We start from the raw sequence: 20315 nt of genomic DNA, 5'->3' as shown, positions 1-20315 counted from the left end.
TTTGGATTCCTGCAAACAGGCAGGGATGGAGTTGCAGTTGACTGATAGGAGGCTTATAGAGTGTGTGCAGCATGTATTAGGGCTAGTGCCAAGATAGTGGATGACAGACTATGCACTACCTCGTATTGAGGGATTATCTTGGACCCAGTTTGTGGAACTGTTCATCAATAGGTTTGTGCTAGAAAGCTTTAGAGATCAAAAGCAGTAGGCCTTTGATGCCTTAAGGCAGAATGGCAGATTCGTAAATGAATATGCTACAAAAATTTCTGGAACTGAGCAGGTATGCCCCTACAACAGTGGCTACAGAAAGTATGAAGGTAAAGAGGTTCCTAAAGGGGCTGGACAGGAGGTATGCAAACCTGGCCATGATGTCTGATCAGTCTTTTGATATGGTAGTTGATCAAGCTCGACAGATTGAGATTAGCTATATAGGAGATGACAGTGGAAGGGCAAAGAAGAATAAAGCAGAGGGTTCTTCAGGTGTTCCCTACACGGGTACCATGGATAGTGGTGTCCAAAGTCATTACAAAGAAAGAGGTAGAAGCAACAAGAAGGGTGGTTTTAAACACAGATCTCGAGGATCTGGACGAGTGCGGATCGGCGGTGGTCACGATTTGGGTTCTGATAGTTAGGTGCAGTTCAGGATCCTTCTTGGCACCTTGCATGCAGTGTGGAAGAGGACATTCAGGACCTTGTATGATGGGTTCAGGAGTATGTTTTCGGTGTAGCCAGCAGGGTCACTTTGCTAGAGAATGCTCGGTATTCAGCGAGCCACAGTCACAGGGTTCTGTTGCAAATGTTCCTAGTCAATTGTATTCTGGTGCTTCTAGCATGGCAGGCAGTCAGTTCAGTGGCCAACAGAGCCGAGGATAAGGAGGACGTGGATTTGGAGGCAGGTCAAGAGGTAGAAGTCAATTTCAGGGTTCTGCAATGCAGAGTAGGAGTCAAGCTCGGGTTTTCACCTTGACCCACCAAGGTGCTCAGGCTTCCAATGCAGTTGTGGTTGTTATTCTTCTAGTCTGTTCCTATGAGGCTCGTGTTTTGATAGATCCGAGTGCTACGCACTCATTTGTCTCCCCAGTTTTTGGCATGAGATTGGGTAGGAATCCTACAACTTTAGAATGCCCTTTGTCTGTAGCTACCCTGCTTAGTAACAACATAGATGTGGATATAGTTTTTTCGGGTAGCCCAGTAGTAGTGGATGGAAGGATCGTCCTAGCAGACTTGGTTGCTCTACTAGTAATGGATTTCGATGTAATTTTGGGAATGGATTGGTTGGCAACTCATTATGCCACTTTAGACTGCAAGAACAAAAATGTGTATTTCTACATACCTGGTGTGGAAGAGTATATCTTTGATGGTGACAGGAGCCTGGCTCCATATAATTTGGTGTCAGCAATAGTGTTAGAAAAATGTTGAGGCATAGATGTCAAGGGTATTTGGCATTGGTGAGAGATACATCTGTAGAAGGTGTTAACATGGAAAATGTTCATGTTGTCCGAGAATTCATGGATGTCTTCCCTAAGGAGCTTCCAGGGTTGCCAACAGGAAGGTAAATAGAGTTCTGCATTAATGTTGTGCAGGGTACAAACCCCATATTAATGTTGCCTTACAGGATGGCACCAGCAGAATTGAAAGAGCTAAAGGAGCAACTACAGGAGCTTTTGGACAAGGGTTTCATACATTCGAGCACTTCACCTTGGGGTGCTCCTGTTCTATTTGTGAGAAAGAAAGATGGGTCCTTGAGGTTGTGTATTGATTATAGACAGCTGAACAAGGTGACTGTGAAAATAAGTATCCACTTCCTCAGATCGATGATCTGTTTGATCAGCTCCAAGGGGCTAGATTCTTTTCCAAAATAAACCTAAGATCAGGCTACCATCAGTTGAGAATCAGGAATAAGGATGTGTCCAAGACAGCATTCAGGACAAGATATGATCATTATGAATTCTTGATAATGTCTTTTGGACTCACTAATGCACTAGCGGCCTTCATGGACTTGATGAATAGGGTGTTCAGGCCATTCCTGGGCCGTTTTGTCATCATATTCATAGATGATATTTTGGTATACTCTCAGACCGAAGAAGAACATGTGTGGCATTTGAGGATGGTGTTGCTGACTTTGAGGGAGTACTAGCTATATGCCAAATTTTCAAAATGTGAATTTTGGCTAGAAAGCATCTCATTCTTGGGACACATGGTTTTTAGTGAGGGCATTCAAGTAGATCCCAAGAAAATTGAGGCTGTAACTGATTGGCTTAGGCCTACAATAGTCACTGAGGTGCGAAGTTTTCTGGGCCTAGCTGGCTACTATAGACGCTTTGTATAGGATTTCTCCAGGATAGCAGCTCCCCTAACTAAGTTAACTCGGAAGAATGTTCCATTCATTTGGACAGATAATTGTGAGGAGAGCTTCTAGAAACTTAAGGAATGTCTAACTACCGCCCCTGTGTTGACATTACCGATGAGTGGTGAAGGATATACCGTGTACTGTAATGCCTCCAAAGTTGGCTTAGGGTGTGTTTTGATGCAGAATGGAAAAGTAGTGGCTTATGCTTCAAGGCAGCTAAAGAGGCATGAGCAAAACTATTCCACCCATGATTTGGAAATGGTGACTGTAGTCTTTGCACTAAAGATCTGGAGACACTACCTATATAATGAAGTGTGCGAGATATACACCAACCATAAGAGTTTGAAGTACATCTTCCAACAGAGAGATTTAAATTTGAGACAGAGGAGATGGATGGAGCTTCTGAAGGACTATGATTGTACCATCCAGTACCACATTGGGAAGGCCAATGTAGTAGCAGATGCATTGAGCAGAAAATCTTTTGGCAGCTTGGCACACATATCAGCGGAGAAGAGACCGTTGATTCAGGAAGTACATGACTTGATGGATCAAGGTCTGATCTTAGATCTTTCAGATGAGGAGGTATTATTGGCCCATTTTTCAGTTAGACCAGACCTGCGAGACAGAGTCAGAGTTTCTCAGCACAGAGAACAGCAATTGATGAAGATCATAGAAAGAGTACAGCAGGGTGAAGGTGGTGAGTTTGGATTTGTCAATGATGGCGCCCTTATGCAAGGTTCCAGGATATGTGTGCCCGACGTGCACAATCTCAGAAATGAAATCATGTGAGAAGCACACTATACACTGTATAATGTCCACCCAGGCTCCACCAAGATGTACCATGATGTGAAAGATAGCTACTGGTGGAATGACATGAAGAGAGACACAGCAGACTTTATGTCCAAGTGCTTCACTTGTCAGAAGGTGAAGTTTGAACACTAGAGGCCGTCAGGGAAGCTGCAAGAGCTCCCTATCCCAGAATAGAAGTGGAAAATGATCATTATGGATTTTGTAACTAGATTGCCTCGTACCACGCAGGGATATGATTCGATATGGGTAATTATAGATCGTCTGACTAAATCAGCTCATTTCTTGCCTGTGAAAACTACATATTCTGTTGCACAGTACGCTCGACTCTATGTTCGAGAAATAATCAGGTTGCATGGAGTTTCTGCTTCCATAATATCTGACAGAGGGCCCTAGTTCACTTCTAGGTTTTGGAGAAAGCTGCAGGAGGCACTTGGCACGCAATTAAATTTTAGTACTGCCTCCTACCCTCAGACAGACGGGTAGTCCGAAAGGACAATCCAAATACTGGAAGACATACTTCGCATGTGTGTTTTAGATGTTGGAGGTCAATGGGATGATCATCTACCCTTGGTGGAGTTTGACTATAACAACAGTTATCATTCCAGCATAGGGATGGCACCCTATGAGGCACTATATGGCAGAAAGTGTAGGTCTCCTTTATGTTGGATAGAAATGGGAGAAGTGAAGGTGCATGATGTAGACCTAGTGCAGTACACTTCAGAGATGGTTCCTTTAATCAGAGAACGATTGAAAACAGCTTTTAGTAGGCAGAAGAGTTATGCGGATCCCAAACGGAGGGATGTGAAGTTTGTAGTAGGCGATTACGTATTCTTGAAGATTTATCCGATGAAAGGAGTCATGAGATTTGGGAAGAAGGGCAAGTTGGCACCCCGATATATTGGATCTTTTGAGGTTACTGATAGAGTTGGAGTAGTTGCCTATCGGTTGGAGTTACCACCCAACCTTTCTCATGTTCATCCTGTATTTCACATCTCCATGCTCAGGAAATACATACCTGATACTTCTCATGTACTACAGTCGGATATAGTAGAGCTGAAGGAAGACTTGACGTTTAAGGAGTGACCTGTAGCCATAGTGGACTACCAAGTGAGGCAGCTAAGATCAAAGCAGATCCTTATGGTTAAGGTTTTGTGGAGGAGCCAGTCAGTGGAAGAGTGCACTTGGGAGTCAGAGCGGGACATGCGTAGCAAGTACCCTTATTTATTTAATGTGTAATTTTGATATTTTATTCTGCCTTGTGTAAAATGCGAGGACGAATTTTCTGTAAGGGAGAAAGAATGTAACACCCCTAATTTTTAAATTTATTATTATATGGGTAATTATTTATATTTTGTTTTATTTAAATTTTGGAAAATTATTTAAAATTTTTTAGATTTTAGATATAGGGTTCGATTTTCCGAAAACATAGAACTTTGATAATTTTTAAGAATTAATTTAAAGACCATGTGACAAAACTAAAAATACATTTGGATTCTATGAATTTTTCTGGGTTTTTTAAAATTTTTTCAAAATTTTTGGGTCTCATTTTTGGTCCCAAGGCAGAGTAAAAATTTAAATTTTTATATCCTGAATCAGATTGGCCGAATCGAACTAGACCGAATCCGACTGATCGAATCGGACCGGCCCTTTTCCTCTTTTTCTTTCCTCTTCGTGCGTCCTCGACGTCTTCTCTCTCTCTCTCTCTCTCTCTCTCCCTCGTTTTCTCTCTCCTCCCTCCGCCCTTCGCCGGCCAGCTGCCACTCAGCCCTCTCCCACACTCTGGCGCACCTCTCCTGCCGCCGGCAAGCCTCCAGGCCACCGGAAATGTGACGTGAAACCCACCCAAAGCGGGGGCACCATTACGCCTTCCCGACCAAAATCCGACCGATTCGGCCACCGATTGGATCGGGTCTTGTCCTAAAACACTTCTACACCTCGAGAGCTTTCTATAGACACTAAGAACACCAAAATCCATCAAGTGGTTTGCCCAATTTTTATCTGAGAATTTTTAGCCCATTTCGACTTTTGGGCTAAATTTCTCGCAAACCGTGAACCCCACGAGAAACCGAGAGTACCGAAGTGCTCCACTCGTCGAAAGCTTCGCAGCAATACCAATTTCAAAATTTTCTGACACCGTTTTTCGGTGGGTCCCATGAAATTTCGTAGTATTTTTTCGAGCACTAAATGAGTTTAGAAAATTCAGTAAAAGTTATGTACTAACCCCCGTGTTATAAGCTTTGTGTACCTTCAATTCGCAAAAATTTAACAGTTATCCGGATCTGTAAATTTCAGGTCTAGCAGACAGGCTACCAAAAAAGCCTCGAAATTGGATCGAGATTTTGGCTACCTCACCATTTTCAGACGTCCCAAACGCGTTCCCGGGGTTGGAATTGGTATAGGTAAACCCGAACTTTACTTTGCTTGAATTCGATTAAAAATCTATAAAATATTCGTGGTAGCTTAGAAAATTATAATTCCTTTTGCATTAGCTTAGTAATACTATTAAGGACCGCGGAGCAAAGTTTTAGAATTTTTACAGCTCATATGGATAGTGTTTGCAAAAGGGGTTAATTATAAGGACTAAACTGTAATTTTTCACATTATGATTGTTGATTGTTTGGATGGGCCCAGGAGGGGCCATGTGATGTGATTGAGTTGTAGATGTGTGATTTGTGGATATAGAAGTGTATTTTGAACCCTTTTACAGGTTGGGTAAGTCCTAGGTATTGGGAAAACTCTGTCGGATTTTCGGCACGACCTAGAGTGTCTTTGATCTTTTCCAAGTTTGTATCGAGTCAAATATATTAAATAATTACTATGAAATTGTTAGGTGAGCCGAGACAGCCTTCCTCCTCCGCTTAGCCGCCGCAGTGACTTCGGTTAAGTCTGTGAGTAAAATATTAATTTTAATTGTAATTTCAATATTATTATATATTTAAGCATGCTCATGCATCACTTATAAATATATATCTATGTAGTTAAATATTAGGCATGATTTATGTTGCATTTTAAATTGATGAAGTGTTATGGATATTGTTTGTGATAATTTGGAGTAGTGTGTGTGCGTTGATGTGCGTGTGGTATGGTATTGGGTATGGACAGGACGGGTAGATACGACTTGAGAGACACTCGCTGGGACTCAGTCCTTTATGGATAAGTCGGGGTAGACACGGCTTGAGAAACACTCGTTGGGACCCCGCACTTGGTTTATTAAGTGAAAGTTCGACTTGAGAGACACTCGCTGACAGAGGTTGGATTAAGAGGGTTGTATAGGGGATCAACTCCCATATATGTATTGTTTGACAGTGTTGGGTGTGTGAGTGCTCTAAATTGCCTTTTTGCTGTTATGATATGAATTGTATGAAAATTATGAGGATGTTGCATATCACTCCACAGGATGCATTAGCTTTAGATAGGTATAGAGATTATGATTAAAATTGGTATTTTACTCTTTGAGTCGAATGCTCACTCCTGTTCATCTATTTTTCCAGGCTACAGGAGGATTATTTGTTATAACTAACCTGCTCTTCTTCTTCGCAGGTCCATTAATAGTATTTAATGTATTTTATACAATTGAGTTAAATTTTAGACTCTGCATGCGTTAGAAGCACCTATTTTTATTTTGAGCCTGTATTATAAAAGTTATGTTGGACCTGTAAAATTATTAACTGTATGTATGATGGGATTGAATGAGAGAGCTAAGCTCCCATTTGAATTATGACATTTTGATTATGTGGAGGGTGAGCTGAGTTCCCAAATTTATTATATATTGTGTTTACAGGTCGGACGAGTTAAAAATTCCTCGTTAAATGGTTCATTTTATGGCCTGACTCTGTCCGGTTGAATTCTTGAAATTGGACCCAAATGGGCCTTAGAGTTGGATTGAGGAATAGTTAAGCTTACTACGGGCCTCGGAGACTTTAGGCTGGCCTAGGTCCCTGTGCCGGTCCGGCCCATAGGTTGGGTCATGACAAAAATAAACAGAACAATATAAAACAGAGGTTCCTGTTTATGGAAACTATCATAGTAAATGGAAGCAAAGGGGAAAATAAAAAAGGACCGCACGCTCAAAGAGAAAAGGACGAGCTGATGTTGATTGAGTGACATTTCAATTGTGAAGGATTGGTCATATTCAAAAGACTTCCAACTAGCAAGCATTGATTAGATTCACAAAGACTCATCACAACTCATCACATATTCAAAAGACTTCCAACTAGCAAGCATTGATTAGATTCACAAAGACTCATCACATAGACTCATCACATGAAGATAAAGTTGACAGCAAAGATTAGTGTTATAGCAATTAGGGCTCCTCTCCCCTTTGCTATATGGAGGAAATCGCCTCACACTGCGACATTACAGAGTAAATGAAATGAAAACCATGTCATCCAGATTCACAAACAAACTCGAACCCGTTATCAGTTATAATGTAAAGACCAAATAATTTTCTACCCGATGCATGTTGGACTTCCTTATATATATCATTCAAGTAGAACTTAGAACCTTTAGACTATAAGCACTTATAAATTTCACTAGGATGCAGTCTTGCGGATGGAGGGCTACTAGTCTGCTACTCAATTTTGTAGACCAATCCTGAAGAGCCTTCCAATGGATTGGAGAAAAAAAAAAAAAAAATACTAGCGTCAACAGGTTATAGTACCTTCCAACTTAATCAGCCTAGTCCAATAAACCACTACATATAGGGGAAGCCTTCATAAAACCATCTATAGCTATGTTCTGCAGTCACATAAGATAAATTAAATACGTACATAGATTTGCATCAAAAGACTTCTATAAAGATGCACACACGATGGCAACAGGTTTAAGTTGTAGTAACTAACTATGAGCACGATTATGAGACATTCTCTGCTTAAACTACCAAATTTCCAAAAGACATCCCTTAAACTTCAACTTCACTATTGGAATGTGATTTCAACATCCCAAAATAGATAGAAAGGACATTTATGAATCTAAAAACCATTATACAATTTTTGTCCCAAGAAATAAAAGAGGCATTATTCAGTTTTTTTGCAAAATGATCCTCATAGTCCTAATCTCTGAAATCCCTACTGATCCACATGGCAGTGAACAAGATACATAACTTCTTTGATCAGGGAGGCCACAGCCTCTGCACTGGGTTTGACAATGATCCCCTCCACATGTCTTCTCTAATTACAAATATTATCCATGTATGCTTCTTCCTGAATCCCAGAAAACTATTATGGAGATGAAGCAAGGATTTCAATTGCCTTTGTTAGCAAGCTAGAAACCAATAGGCTTTACATGAGATATTAAATGCATGATAAGGAGGTACCAATACAAACAGGCATCAATTCAATCGAATGGTCAGCAACATTCATATGCATACCATAGATTGAGAGAAGCCTGAAGAAGAGAAACAAAATTACAATTCTATAAGCTCAAATTTCAAACCTAACCTCCATGATACAAATATAGTAAACCAGGAAAATAGATTTATAATAACGTTCCTATCCTATCAGAAGCTATTGGTCCAAACACAAATCAATACAATCACGGTAGAATCAATAAGCCTATTGGAATCACCAAATTAATGCACAAAGGAGATCTAAAAATTATTCATTTTCACAATTAAATTTAAGAACTTTCATACAGTACACAATTTAGAAAAAAAAAAAAAAAAAAAAAAACATAAAAAGAGAAGATAACAACAGAGCAGAGGTCGATTCAGCAGTCACCACCATCCGTTAACAACTCTAGTGTACCTGTCCTTAAGCCACCTAAAACTCTTCTTGAAAGAGCCTTTAACTTTCCCTTCTACAGTGTAAACCTTATAGCTAGCGACTCTCTTCTTTCGTTGCAGCTCCGCATCATTGAAACTCCAGCTCTTGGAAACAGACCCATTTGTAGACTTGCCCTTTTTGAACCGAGCATCGTTATTGCCCATCTGGGTTTGGGTCTGGGATTGGGGAGGGTAAACGGAGGATGCATAGGAGGCACTGTAACATCTGAGATCTTGCATGTTACTGACAGCTGATGAAGAAGTGGGACACACAGCACCCTGACCATGGTAGCTCTGTATTTGCATTCTTCCATCGCCATAAGACCTGGATCTGAAATCGTCCATTGACGAAGCGTGTGCGTGTACGCTCTCTAGAGCCCAGTGTCTGTAGAACGGAGCAATTTGGGTTGCTTTCAATCGGCTGTTAATTTTAAGGAGCTGACCATGGAAACATGTGGCGTCGGTGATGCGTACTAAGAAAAAGGTTTTTATTGAGTGCGGATACCACCATGGTAAACAAAATAATTCCACAACACAAATAATTATTATTCTTTATTTCACAAATATATCATTAACAAATTTAAGATTGAGTTTTGGTAGATGAGATTTAACACAATTTAGGAAAATAAAATTACACTTTCCATTAATTCCTTATATAAATTCAAGAACTTTTAAGATATAGAAATTTAATTAATAATTTTCTAAAATAGATAGATATAAATCTATATCATTAAAAAAGGCATTTCCTCAATTTTTTTTAATTCAAAAACGAATTACGTAAATGTGAAATAATATAAACAAAATTTTATAAATTATTTTTTTTATAAAAAAAATCTAATAATGTAGTAAGAATTTGATGAGTAGATATTCAAATCTATGTTTATTAGACGAATAATATGTCTTCGATTATTAAATAAATTAGATTAAACATTTTTTTTCATAATTTTTATGATATAAATTATAAAAATTATAATATAAATAATTATTGTTCCACGCTTCATATACATAAATATTACAAGACATTACAAGTTGAAATAAATTTATAAATTTTTTTTAATACTTAATTTATCATTAATTCGATTCATTATTTATTAAATATATAAATTTTATATATTTATATCTTAAATTTATAATAAATCAAGACTAAATAAAATTTTATATATTGTTCCACGTGATTTTAGCATCTCTTTAGAAATTTAAGATTGACTTGAAATAAATAAGATTTGCCATGCATGCAATCGTAATTGGTTTAACAAGTCAATTTATAAATACTGTAATATTGCTATTAAATAAATAGACTTGATAATTAAGAAATTGAAGATATCACTATCCCAATGGCACTGTAAAAGTTCCCCTCTGAAAAGGTGAAGTTTGCATTTATTTTTCGTTGTTTATTATTTGAAGTCTAAATTTTGATCGATTTATAATTTAATTTTTAAAATTTAAAAAATAAATAATTTAATCTCATTTATTTTAAGTAAAAGATTTAAAAATCCTTTTGTCAATATTATTATAAATTTAAATGAAAAAGATAAATATATCATTTATTAATTAAAAAAAATTTACTATTTAATTTCAAAATTTTCACCTATTATAATTTAGTTCTTGTGTTTTAAAAATTTGAATAATTTAGTCCTTATATTTGATAATTGTTGAAATTATTAAAATTTATTTTTTTCTTTATTAACCTTGTTCTTATTAAAATTTTTTCTTAAATTTATTTTGTAAAACTGAAAAAATTAATTTATTTGATAATAATTAATTTTAATTAAAGAGAAACATAAGTAAAGGACAAAATCATTCCATTTCTAAAATATAGGAACTAAATCATAATATTAATGAAACTCCATGAGTTAAATAGTATATTTCCCTTAATCAAATAAAATGTATACTTATGTTTTCATTGAAAATAATGATAATATTAGATGTGATGACCTCTAATTTTGAAAAACTATAAGTGAAGGACTAAATTGTTCAATTTTTAAAATATAAGTACCAAGTTACAATAATTAAAATTCAATGGCCAAATAGTAATTTTCTTTTTTGAAATTGGTGAAGTTCCCATCTGGTTAACCCAAAAAAAGGAGTTTCCATTTAGATTTGTTTGGCTTCATGTCGATTCTAGTGTGACAAAGAATTGTTGTACCTTTTATTATTTACTTTAATTCAACAGAAATAAAAAGAGAGAAAGAAAAAGCTAAAACAAATTTGAAGGAAATTTCTCAAAAGACATTCATAAATGCAAAATAAATAGATAATTAATTATATCATATATAAAATATAATTCAAATTTATAATAGTGAAACTTTAACTTTGAAACTATTGACCCCAAAACCTTCATTTTGTCTTTTACCCATCTTATTGGCAAATTTCCTTCCCTCAATGAAAAAAAAAAAATTTCTCTTTACATAAAATTCAACTCTTCAATTACCGACAATAGCGAAATAATAATACAGGTACACAGAATACGAAGACTAATGAAATCACAGGCCTTATAAACCCAGGGACAATTGGGAGATGCTGCGAGATATTATGATGGAATTCTATCTTCCAGTAAACATTGCAATTTAGAAAGCAATTCAAATTATTATAATTTAAAAGCAAGTTTTTGTGAAAACTTCGAGATTCAAGTAATAGACTGTCTAGTTAATAGTTAGAGAATGTTAGTTAGCTTTTTGGCAAGAAATAAAAAATATGATACGATACACAAGTAGAGAATAGGGACACATTTACAATTTTCCACTAATAATTAACGATGTCTCTGAACAGCTACTAAAATAGGGCACTAGTCCCTGAAAGTGATTATACTTTTCAAAATTTGCTTGAACATTAATTGAATTAACAACTAACCTACTCTCTCAATGGTTCGTGATAAGATCAGTATGGTAAAGTTTCATGCACAATATATTGAAAGCAAATCCCATAAGCAACCATGCCATGGGTCAGTTTCATCTTGATTCCGTACTCCCTTTCTGATTCATCAGGTCATGGTAATACAGTAATACACACATAGGTTGGCCAAGAATGCAGAAAATGAACCAGAAGATCATATTTCCCACCTGTCCAATTAAAAAGAATCACATCAAGTAATACTCATCTGGGACTTTGGCAAGTTTGAATTTGTTGTATTGGAATGGCAGCAGCTTGAATCCAGCTTTATGTAAATTCATTATGTTACTTCAGGTATTACATATTCCTAGCAAAGCTTTATATAAATCATTCTCCATGAATCTCATTTTGATTCATTTTCGACATAGAAGTTGATGCTGAAAAGATAAACGAGCTAAAATAAGCCAGGAAATAAAGAGGTGAAAAAATACACATACCATTGAACTTCTGAACTTGTTTTGGAGATAACTTGTTATCACAACCAAGGGAATCTGATTAAAACAGGGAAAGACAAATTTCATTCACATCTCCTGCATAATTTTAATCCCCTCTAGTGCAAACTTAATTTTTTATTTACAAATCCATCAGGAGGCCCATTGGAACTCGGGCTATACAACAAGACATAGCCCATTTTCAGTCCTGTAAAAAAAACTCCATCCCAGTGGGAATTCGTATTTGGGATCTTTATATGCCAGATCCCAAGTTCTAAAGTAAAATAAACTTCTGCTAATACTTGAATTGATTACCTGAAACATTATTCCAATAAAAGCCCAGAGCTTGAACATGTGGCACGGGACAGCAATGCACAACTGTTAAATGATATTGCACACCAGTGTAAGCATATGATGTAATTAAATCAAAGAACTTGAAAGGCATAACACTACAATACAAGTGCAAGCAGGTAACTAGAAAAACTTATCAATCGTTAATCAAGCAATAAAGTGCAAACCATAAATTATGATGAAATTGTTTTGACTGTGAAAACTGAGCATGACGGTTCAGGTATCAGTTGAACTCATTCATCTCAATCAAGTATTAATTGCAATGTCAATAAGAACAGTTTACAAATGCTTTTCCCCAAGTTGCCTTGCCTTTGAGCCATATTAACCACATGTTCAGAGATTCAATATGAGTCAAAACTTCCATTGCAGTAATAGTTGCGATCAAAAGCCACTCATCCCCCCTCTCACATGGGTAAGAGAATTTAAGTGAGAAATAAAGATGGTTTTTAATACTGATGTTGCAGAGATGCTCATCCTATCCAATCAACATTCTCCCAACATTTGGCACTTGTCACTATCAGATGAACATTTAACAAGATAAAATAGTATCTTCTTTTTCTTTTGAGTATCTTTTTTCCATTTATCTTCTGCTTTCTTCCCTTTCACTTATTAATAATACATGAAACCCTCACCAAGACTGCCAGCTATTCTACAATACTGGCATTAATCATGAGGTTTATCTCTTTTTTCCTTGTCATATTCATCAATCTACTCTATGGATAGGGTACTGGCGGTTGAAGACAATATTTCCACCATTAATTAACTCATAAGCACTAGCTAATTACTATATACTGTTGCCAGGGAAAGGTTGCTTACTCTTCCTTGCAGTATTATAATTCCTATGCAATTTCAAGCAAGATCTTGCTCAAAATCGTGCTCTTCTGATTGAAATTGACCTAATAAGTTCAAAACATGGCATGAAACCAGACTCCAGTACCTGACAACCTAAATGTGATAATACCTATAAATGTAATGTTTCATCTCAGAGGAAGTACCAGAGCAGAAGTTTCATTCTTATGCAGCAACAACATAAACATAAACATAAACATAAAATTATGAAATAAAAACATGAAATGCTTATAGCCTTGCTGCAAACGTAGAGAATGTCTACGACATCATAAATTGGAGAACAGAAAATCGTCAAAAAGAAATCACTCTCTCAATACCTCATGAAAGACAGCCGAAACGAAGAAGGCAATAATTAAGGCTATCCCCTGATCATTGCAAAAAGATGGAACAATTGTCAGCAACAACCAACAAGAAAGTACTAATGGTGACTTAATTAGCAGAAGTTGAGATGAGAAAGAATTAGCACAAACATTAATAGATATGCCAAAAAGAATGCTCAATTTTGAAAATTTGAAGATAAAACAATTAAGTATTATGCCTTTTAAGGCATATGGCACATAGCGAAGCTCCAATCGTAGATTACGGAAAGGAACAATATGAAATGATGACAAAAGCAGAGACAGTAATACATCATAAGGAAACATCTGTTTACATTGAAAGAATACAGCATTTATTGCACTCTAAGGTGAGAAGCATAGTTACCTTTGGTACTTTATGCCGTAAGCATGGAAAGTAGATATGACGAACCATCCACTTATGAACAGGCTGTGAAAAGTTAGGATTCCATGAGTAACATAATTGGACAACCCTTCTGTGTGTGCATGTGTTTATGTCACTATTTGTGCGAATGGTGGATAAATAGAATCACAGATTGCACACGTGTGCGTGCTCCTTTCTGAAACACTAGCTTATCTATTATTTATTATCACAACTTCAATGGTACAATCAGAATGCAAAACATATATAAGAGCACACTTGCAAATGATTGGTCACATGGATATTTGACCTCCAATGGAACAATTAACAAAATAAGAATTAGGAATTGTAGCTCAAGTTAACATTGTAAAGTTGACACCTATGTTATAAAAAAAAATCAATCAATTATGAATATAGCATTTATTCTCTACTCTCTAATGTAGAACATTAAATAACAGCAGCATGAGCAAAGAACTATGCATTTTTCAGAAGCTAGCACATGGCAACATGGTCCAAACTTCAATAAATTATTAGATCTTTTTTAGCCTTCTCCAAAAAGATTTTCATTGTTGGAATATGGAGGATTCCCACATTGGCTTGAGATAAGAATGAAAGCTATATAAATGGGACAAAACCAAACCAAAATGGCAAAAAGCCATTTTGGTGATGGGAGCCCAAATCCAAAGCCCAACTCCGGCAGATCCAGCTTGTTTTATGGATTCACTCCCTGGGTCTGCAATTCTCAACATGGTATTGGAGCAGTGAGGCCCAACGGTTGTAGATCCAGGACCTGAAACCATGGTGGGCTAGATCGCAATGAGCCACACCTGTGAGCTGAGTCAAAAAAGAACCAGACTCAGATGGACCCATGGATTAGTTATGGGGAGCCAGACTCTAAGGGCAAAACCAAGAGTCAGACCCAAGTAAATGGGTCATCCCATGCAATGCCAAGTGACAACTGAGGGTGGGGGTGGGGTGTTGGAATGTGGAGGATTCCCACATTGATTGGAAATAAAAAGAATGAAGGCTATATAAATGGGGCAAAAAAAAAAAGGCTATGGGAGCCCAAATTCAAAGCCCAGCTCCAGTAGATCCAGCCTGTTATGTGGATCCACTCCCCCGGCCTGCAATTCTCAACATGTATGAACATTAAATGAATCTATGAGTTATATATAAGGCTAAATATCTTACAACAGCACCACAGAAAAAGAGCCAATGATAAGAACACAGCAATAACCTACATATAGTAAAGACAAAGGAAATGTACTATGATTTCAGGTTAAAAAGGCGTACCATATTCCACATTCTCCAATACTGATGAAAGCCACAGATTCGAAGAGGTACATGACAACATTTACAATTTGAAATAAGCAAGGGATTGTTGAGAGATATACCAAAAAGAAAACACTACCCAAATTATAAAACTTTTACCTCATCGACTGTTCTTGCATTCCACCAATCTTTATAGAACTCTCGATCACCAAAGCGAAGGAGCTCAGCAAGTATATTTAACCTGTATTGCAAATGTAAGCATAATGCACATCAAAGGCTCAAACATTGTGTCTTGGTTGAAAGAATCAAAGCTTGTATAACAGATGAGCTTAGTCCTATGGTTCTCCTTTCTTCTCAAGAAACCAAGAATTTACTCCAAATTCTGCAAATATATCAAACTAGCGCATAGTTTTTTAATGGAGAAATGAGATAGGTATTCACACAATTCAAAAAAAGTGGATTTAAGGGTGATTGAAGTACATTATTGAAATAATCTGCAAAAATTATTACGTCCATTCGTTCATCAATCATTTAACCCTAATGCATGAAACATTAAAACTAGAAATAAGCCGAATATATGACACTGATTGATCTAGCAACTTTAACACAACAACAAACCAGTACATATGAGGTCAACATAAATAGAGCTACTAGTCTACTAGATCTTCATGACATTAGCAGAAACAATTATTAAAAACATCTCAAATGAAGGAGAAAAATATACTTTGTAACATCTGGGAAGAAAAAATAAAAAACTGATCTCACCATAAGTGAAAAAAGCAGTAGAACATGCAGAGCCACACGTATAAATTTGGAACTGAAAGCTTCAAAACCCTCTCTATAGCATATAAGAGATCCCCCTTTAAAGGATGTTGTGAATTCTGGACAATAGGATTGATATACTGCAGATTACGCCAACAACCATGTTAAGATTGTGTGTGCCGATTTCCCAAAACAGCAGAAAGAACATGGAAAGCTTTAAACATAAAGTTATTCTTACTTGTTCTATGATAAATCCCATGAATCCTGTAAATATTACTAACTTGAGAAATTGACGAACAACCCAACTCTTTCGAACAGAGGCTGTGCGAGGATAAATTGGCTACAATGACAACCAACAAGAGAAGGGGTTTAGAGAATCTCATAACAAGATCCGGATAACCAAAGCACTCCATATTGTCAGGCTATAAGATATCCTCTCCCCACCACCCACACATGCTGTCTGAAAGCAAGCTACCACATAAAATTTGAGTTTGAAATGAAGTATAATATACTAAATAAACTATACAAATTTTAGAAAATCAATGATGAAGCAATAAATTAGATTCTGGGATGATTGGAATAAATTTTATTCATAAATCAGTCAGATCCAAAACAGTTAAATTAAATCAAACATCATAAGCAGTAATACCAAGATGAACCAAAGAGCATTGATATATACTTAAAAGAAGATGCTTGAAGAAATATGGTCAGCTACCTGGTAACATAATGTGGGAGCAACCATGAAGTAAACCAAACTCTTGAAGCTAACATCACAAGAATAATCTGCATTAAAAGTATTGGACAGTGTATCCCCCTGGTGTCAAGCAGAACCACATTGAATGAGAAATGGCCCCTTTGTTCATAGCAGATGGAGAACTGAACCAAGCTAAAGATTTTTTTTTCCTTAGTTGGGTGGGGGAATGCAAGGGAAAATAATAAACTGTCTTTAGTTATAATGAAGAAAGATTTGACAAAGCTATTATGATATGAAAATCAATGAGAGGAAACCCTGTAGTGTGAATATTGCATGAGCTTTTTGTCCCACATTTCTCAACTCAACTCTTTACAACCAATAATAAGCAATGTAGTATATTTTACATGTGAAATCTAGTAAAGACAACAGACATAGCTTTTCAGGCATATATCTATGAATTTTACAAATGAATTATGTTGTTACCTTATCAACTGAGTTGGCAACAGCTCTCATATCATGGTTTGTATGTGCATAAGATACCAATTTCAACCACACGATACAAGCAAAGAGCATCAATGTGACACCAGATAAAACAGCAGACTCACAACTGCACAATTAGTAAAAGAATAATTGAGAACATCATTGATGATTGCTAAGCCAAGAACAATACCCAAAAAAAATATAAGATATTCTACTAATATACTGCTCAAAGGAAATGGAATTTAGCTACATGGAATGCCTAACAGCAGAACTATAAATAAATTACCCATAAAATTTTTCTAGCTTCTTCACTGATGTTAGGAACACAAATACACACACATAGACAGAGAGGAAAAGATATGAAGACAGGGAGGCTTAATCCAGTATTGAAAGGAAAACTGATAAGCTTACAAATTTGCACAATTTGCAATGCTAATGGGTGGGTGGGTAAACCATAAATATTTCCAAGACTTTTTACTCAATGTGTTCCCAACAATATCTGCTTTTAACATGAATTTCTCGTACTTTAAACAATCTTATTTGACATTACTAAAACTAAAATTATTCTATTACTACAAGCAAAATTTCAGCGTATCTAATTTTCTGATGCAATATGATGTGCAGAACAATTATTCAATTTTTGTTTTCATAAACCAAAAAAGAAATTAATTCTCAGGAAATATACATGCTGGAAAAATTTTGAAATGCTAGAAATAGACAGCTATAAATGGCTAAATTTTGCAGCAGAGAAAAAAATGAAAGTAAAAAAAAAAAAAAAACCTGAGAATCACAGAAACAGGGTATAGAACTGCTGCTGAGGTGATGAGCACATGAAAGAAAACAACAATCTGCAGCATTCAACCTAAAGTTAATTCTTTCCAGTTCCAAATGACAATGAGCCAACATACCATGTACATTACTTTATTGGAAGGATTTAAGTAATTCTAGATCTATTATAAGCAACACAAAAACAGTAGGAGAGGAAACACTCACAAATTCAGATATATATTTTCGATATGCCAACTTTTCCACTAGATAGGCAGCAAGAGAAAAGACTGGAAGAGTAAGACTGCAATAGAAGACAAAATTACTAGTAGCTCCATGACAAATATTAACTGGAACCCAAAACTACTCAAACAGCATATGCGCAAAGAAATTCCTTCTTTATCAAATCAAATCAATAAAAAGCTTTAAAGATATGTTACCAGCACATAAGAAGAGGCCAATCTCTCAATGACCTTGAACTAAACCAAAACCCAGTCTTAATTAGCCAACCATACTGCAAAAATAACAAATGGATAAGACACTTCATATCATAAATTGAATGAGGGAATTCCCTTAGATAATTTCACATTTCAAGAATAGAAGAGCACCATGACCTTGAAAAGCAAACAAGAAGAAGAAGAAGAAGAATGAGGCAGGAAGCAGAGGGCAATTGTACCTATCATCATTCAAATGATTTTACAGAACTATAAAATGCAAATAGAAAAATACAAACCTTCATTAGATTCTCAATAATAAGCCTGCTGTTAACGGCAACAAGCACTACTATGCAGAGGTTGAAGAGACCAGCATGACTCTGACATAAAATGTGAAAACCAATTAATTAAGCATTCAGCATCTATCATAAAACACAATTTAAAAGTCAAAGCACTACTAAAGGTCACTTGAATGCCACCGCCACCAACTGTCTATTCAAATGCCAACACCAGCTTAAAATCAATAGAATGGTCCCAAAACCGTAATTTCACTAGCTTAATAAAATAGAAATAATTTCCTTTCAGTATCAGCCTGCTTAAAACAATCAACCTCAAGAGCTTATAAAAAAAAGAAAATCAACAGAGCACCCGAATTTTTTTACCAATTGCCATAAAATTGCAAAAAGGAACAAGCGGAAATCAGCTAGTATCTTACAGGCGTTTATGCAAATAAATAATAAGAGGCAATTACAAGTAAAAGCATCCATTTACACAGTCCTTACTTGTTTAAATATAGCATCAGAGCTAAGTGGACTCTCCTTGAGCACACGATGAGCCGGCACTGATGGCCGATACGTAAATTTAAAATCCGATCCTCCACGATTCTCACGATTCTCAACCTTATCCTTTTCGTGGCCGCAATCTTTTCCATTCCTTTTCAAATTTTCCGATTCCACCACAGGTGCCGGATCCATCATCATCTGGCCTCCGACATCAGATTCCAACTTATCAATTTTCGAAGACAATTCAGCTACGGCTCCAGCCGAGTTGTTGAAGCTCCGCCTCCGTCGAAGCGAGAGGTTAAGATCGGAGAAGGACTCAGAGATGCCAGCACCGGCGGTGGAGATCGTGGTAGTCTCCATGGAGGCAGAAAGATTCCCCGCCACTGGAGAGAGAAATAACAGAGATGGAGAATTCTAGAGAGAGAAAGAGTCCAACGAAGAAGAGTGCGTAAAAAGCATGTGTATGGCAAGAAAATAGTTGGAATTTATACTAACAAGAGCATGTTCATGCAAAGAGGAGTGGGGGAACCGTGACGGTGAAAAGAGAGGGAGAGGAACAGAGAAGAGAAAGGACTTTTAATTGGATTTGGATTTTAGAATACAAGTAACAAAGTCTAGAGGATTGGCCACGACGTTTGGCGTTTTCCAGTTGAACGGTCACAAGATAAGTTGTTGTGGTGGAGGCGGTGATGGTGGACGTCATACAAAAGCAGTGCGGTGTCATAGGCATATATATATATATATATATATATATATATTATTAGTCGATTTTGGATGCGTCAATGGTTTATTGCTTTTTCTGATGGCGAACAGAGAAGTGGGATTTTGAGATTGTTTTGTTCGGTAGTGGACAGGGCGGAACTTTATATGATTTTTTTAAGTATTTAATTTTATCTTCGTTAATTAAAGAATAAAAATTTAATAAAAAAAATTTAGGAAAAAAAAAACTATTTTGACCTGCTAAATAATTAAATAAGGTTTTAAAATAT

General features: G+C 36.4%; 2 protein-coding genes across 3 annotated transcripts; both read right to left on the bottom strand.

Annotated features, from left to right (window-relative positions):
* Positions 1 to 8729: 8729 nt before the first annotated feature.
* LOC110642413 (uncharacterized) lies at positions 8730 to 9374 on the bottom strand. Its single transcript, XM_021794466.2, has one exon. It carries the CDS (start codon positions 9264 to 9266, stop codon positions 8874 to 8876), a length of 393 nt encoding a protein of 130 aa, XP_021650158.2. The 5' UTR covers positions 9267 to 9374; the 3' UTR covers positions 8730 to 8873.
* Positions 9375 to 11632: 2258 nt separating this feature from the next.
* LOC110642432 (diacylglycerol O-acyltransferase 1) lies at positions 11633 to 20129 on the bottom strand. 2 transcript variants are annotated; one of them, XM_058145973.1, is made up of 16 exons: positions 19327 to 20129; positions 18844 to 18924; positions 18551 to 18624; positions 18339 to 18414; positions 18126 to 18193; positions 17349 to 17472; positions 16887 to 16985; positions 16410 to 16511; positions 16175 to 16311; positions 15569 to 15650; positions 15431 to 15451; positions 14144 to 14206; positions 13759 to 13806; positions 12557 to 12619; positions 12248 to 12301; positions 11633 to 11980 (listed from the first exon to the last, which is right to left on the bottom strand). In XM_058145973.1, the coding sequence occupies exons 1-16, from the start codon at positions 19684 to 19686 to the stop codon at positions 11870 to 11872; spliced, it is 1563 nt and encodes a 520-aa protein (XP_058001956.1). In that variant the 5' UTR covers positions 19687 to 20129; the 3' UTR covers positions 11633 to 11869. The 2 variants fall into 2 exon arrangements, with proteins under 2 accessions (XP_058001956.1, XP_058001957.1); XM_058145974.1 differs by lacking the exons at positions 11633 to 11980; positions 12248 to 12301 and adding an exon at positions 11988 to 12187.
* Positions 20130 to 20315: the final 186 nt, after the last annotated feature.

The sequence above is a fragment of the Hevea brasiliensis genome, chromosome 4 (assembly GCF_030052815.1).
Source record: "Hevea brasiliensis isolate MT/VB/25A 57/8 chromosome 4, ASM3005281v1, whole genome shotgun sequence".
NCBI classification, from domain to species: Eukaryota; Viridiplantae; Streptophyta; class Magnoliopsida; order Malpighiales; family Euphorbiaceae; genus Hevea; species Hevea brasiliensis.
Note: the sequence above shows the minus strand (reverse complement) of the source record. Positions and strands in the feature narration are given on the sequence as shown.

What these genes read in the sequence shown, in the direction of transcription:
- LOC110642432 (XM_058145973.1), bottom strand. Translation starts at nt 19,686, where the DNA reads ATGGAGACTACCACGATCTCCACCGCCGGTGCTGGCATCTCTGAGTCC. An exon ending in TACGGCATAAAGTACCAAAG is followed by an intron (nt 13,807 to 14,143) that starts GTAACTATGCTT and finishes TGCAATGATCAG; the next exon opens with GGGATAGCCTTAATTATTGC. An exon ending in ACAAGTTCAGAAGTTCAATG is followed by an intron (nt 11,981 to 12,247) that starts GTATGTGTATTT and finishes TTAATTGGACAG; the next exon opens with GTGGGAAATATGATCTTCTG.
- LOC110642413 (XM_021794466.2), bottom strand. Translation starts at nt 9,266, where the DNA reads ATGGACGATTTCAGATCCAGGTCTTATGGCGATGGAAGAATGCAAATA.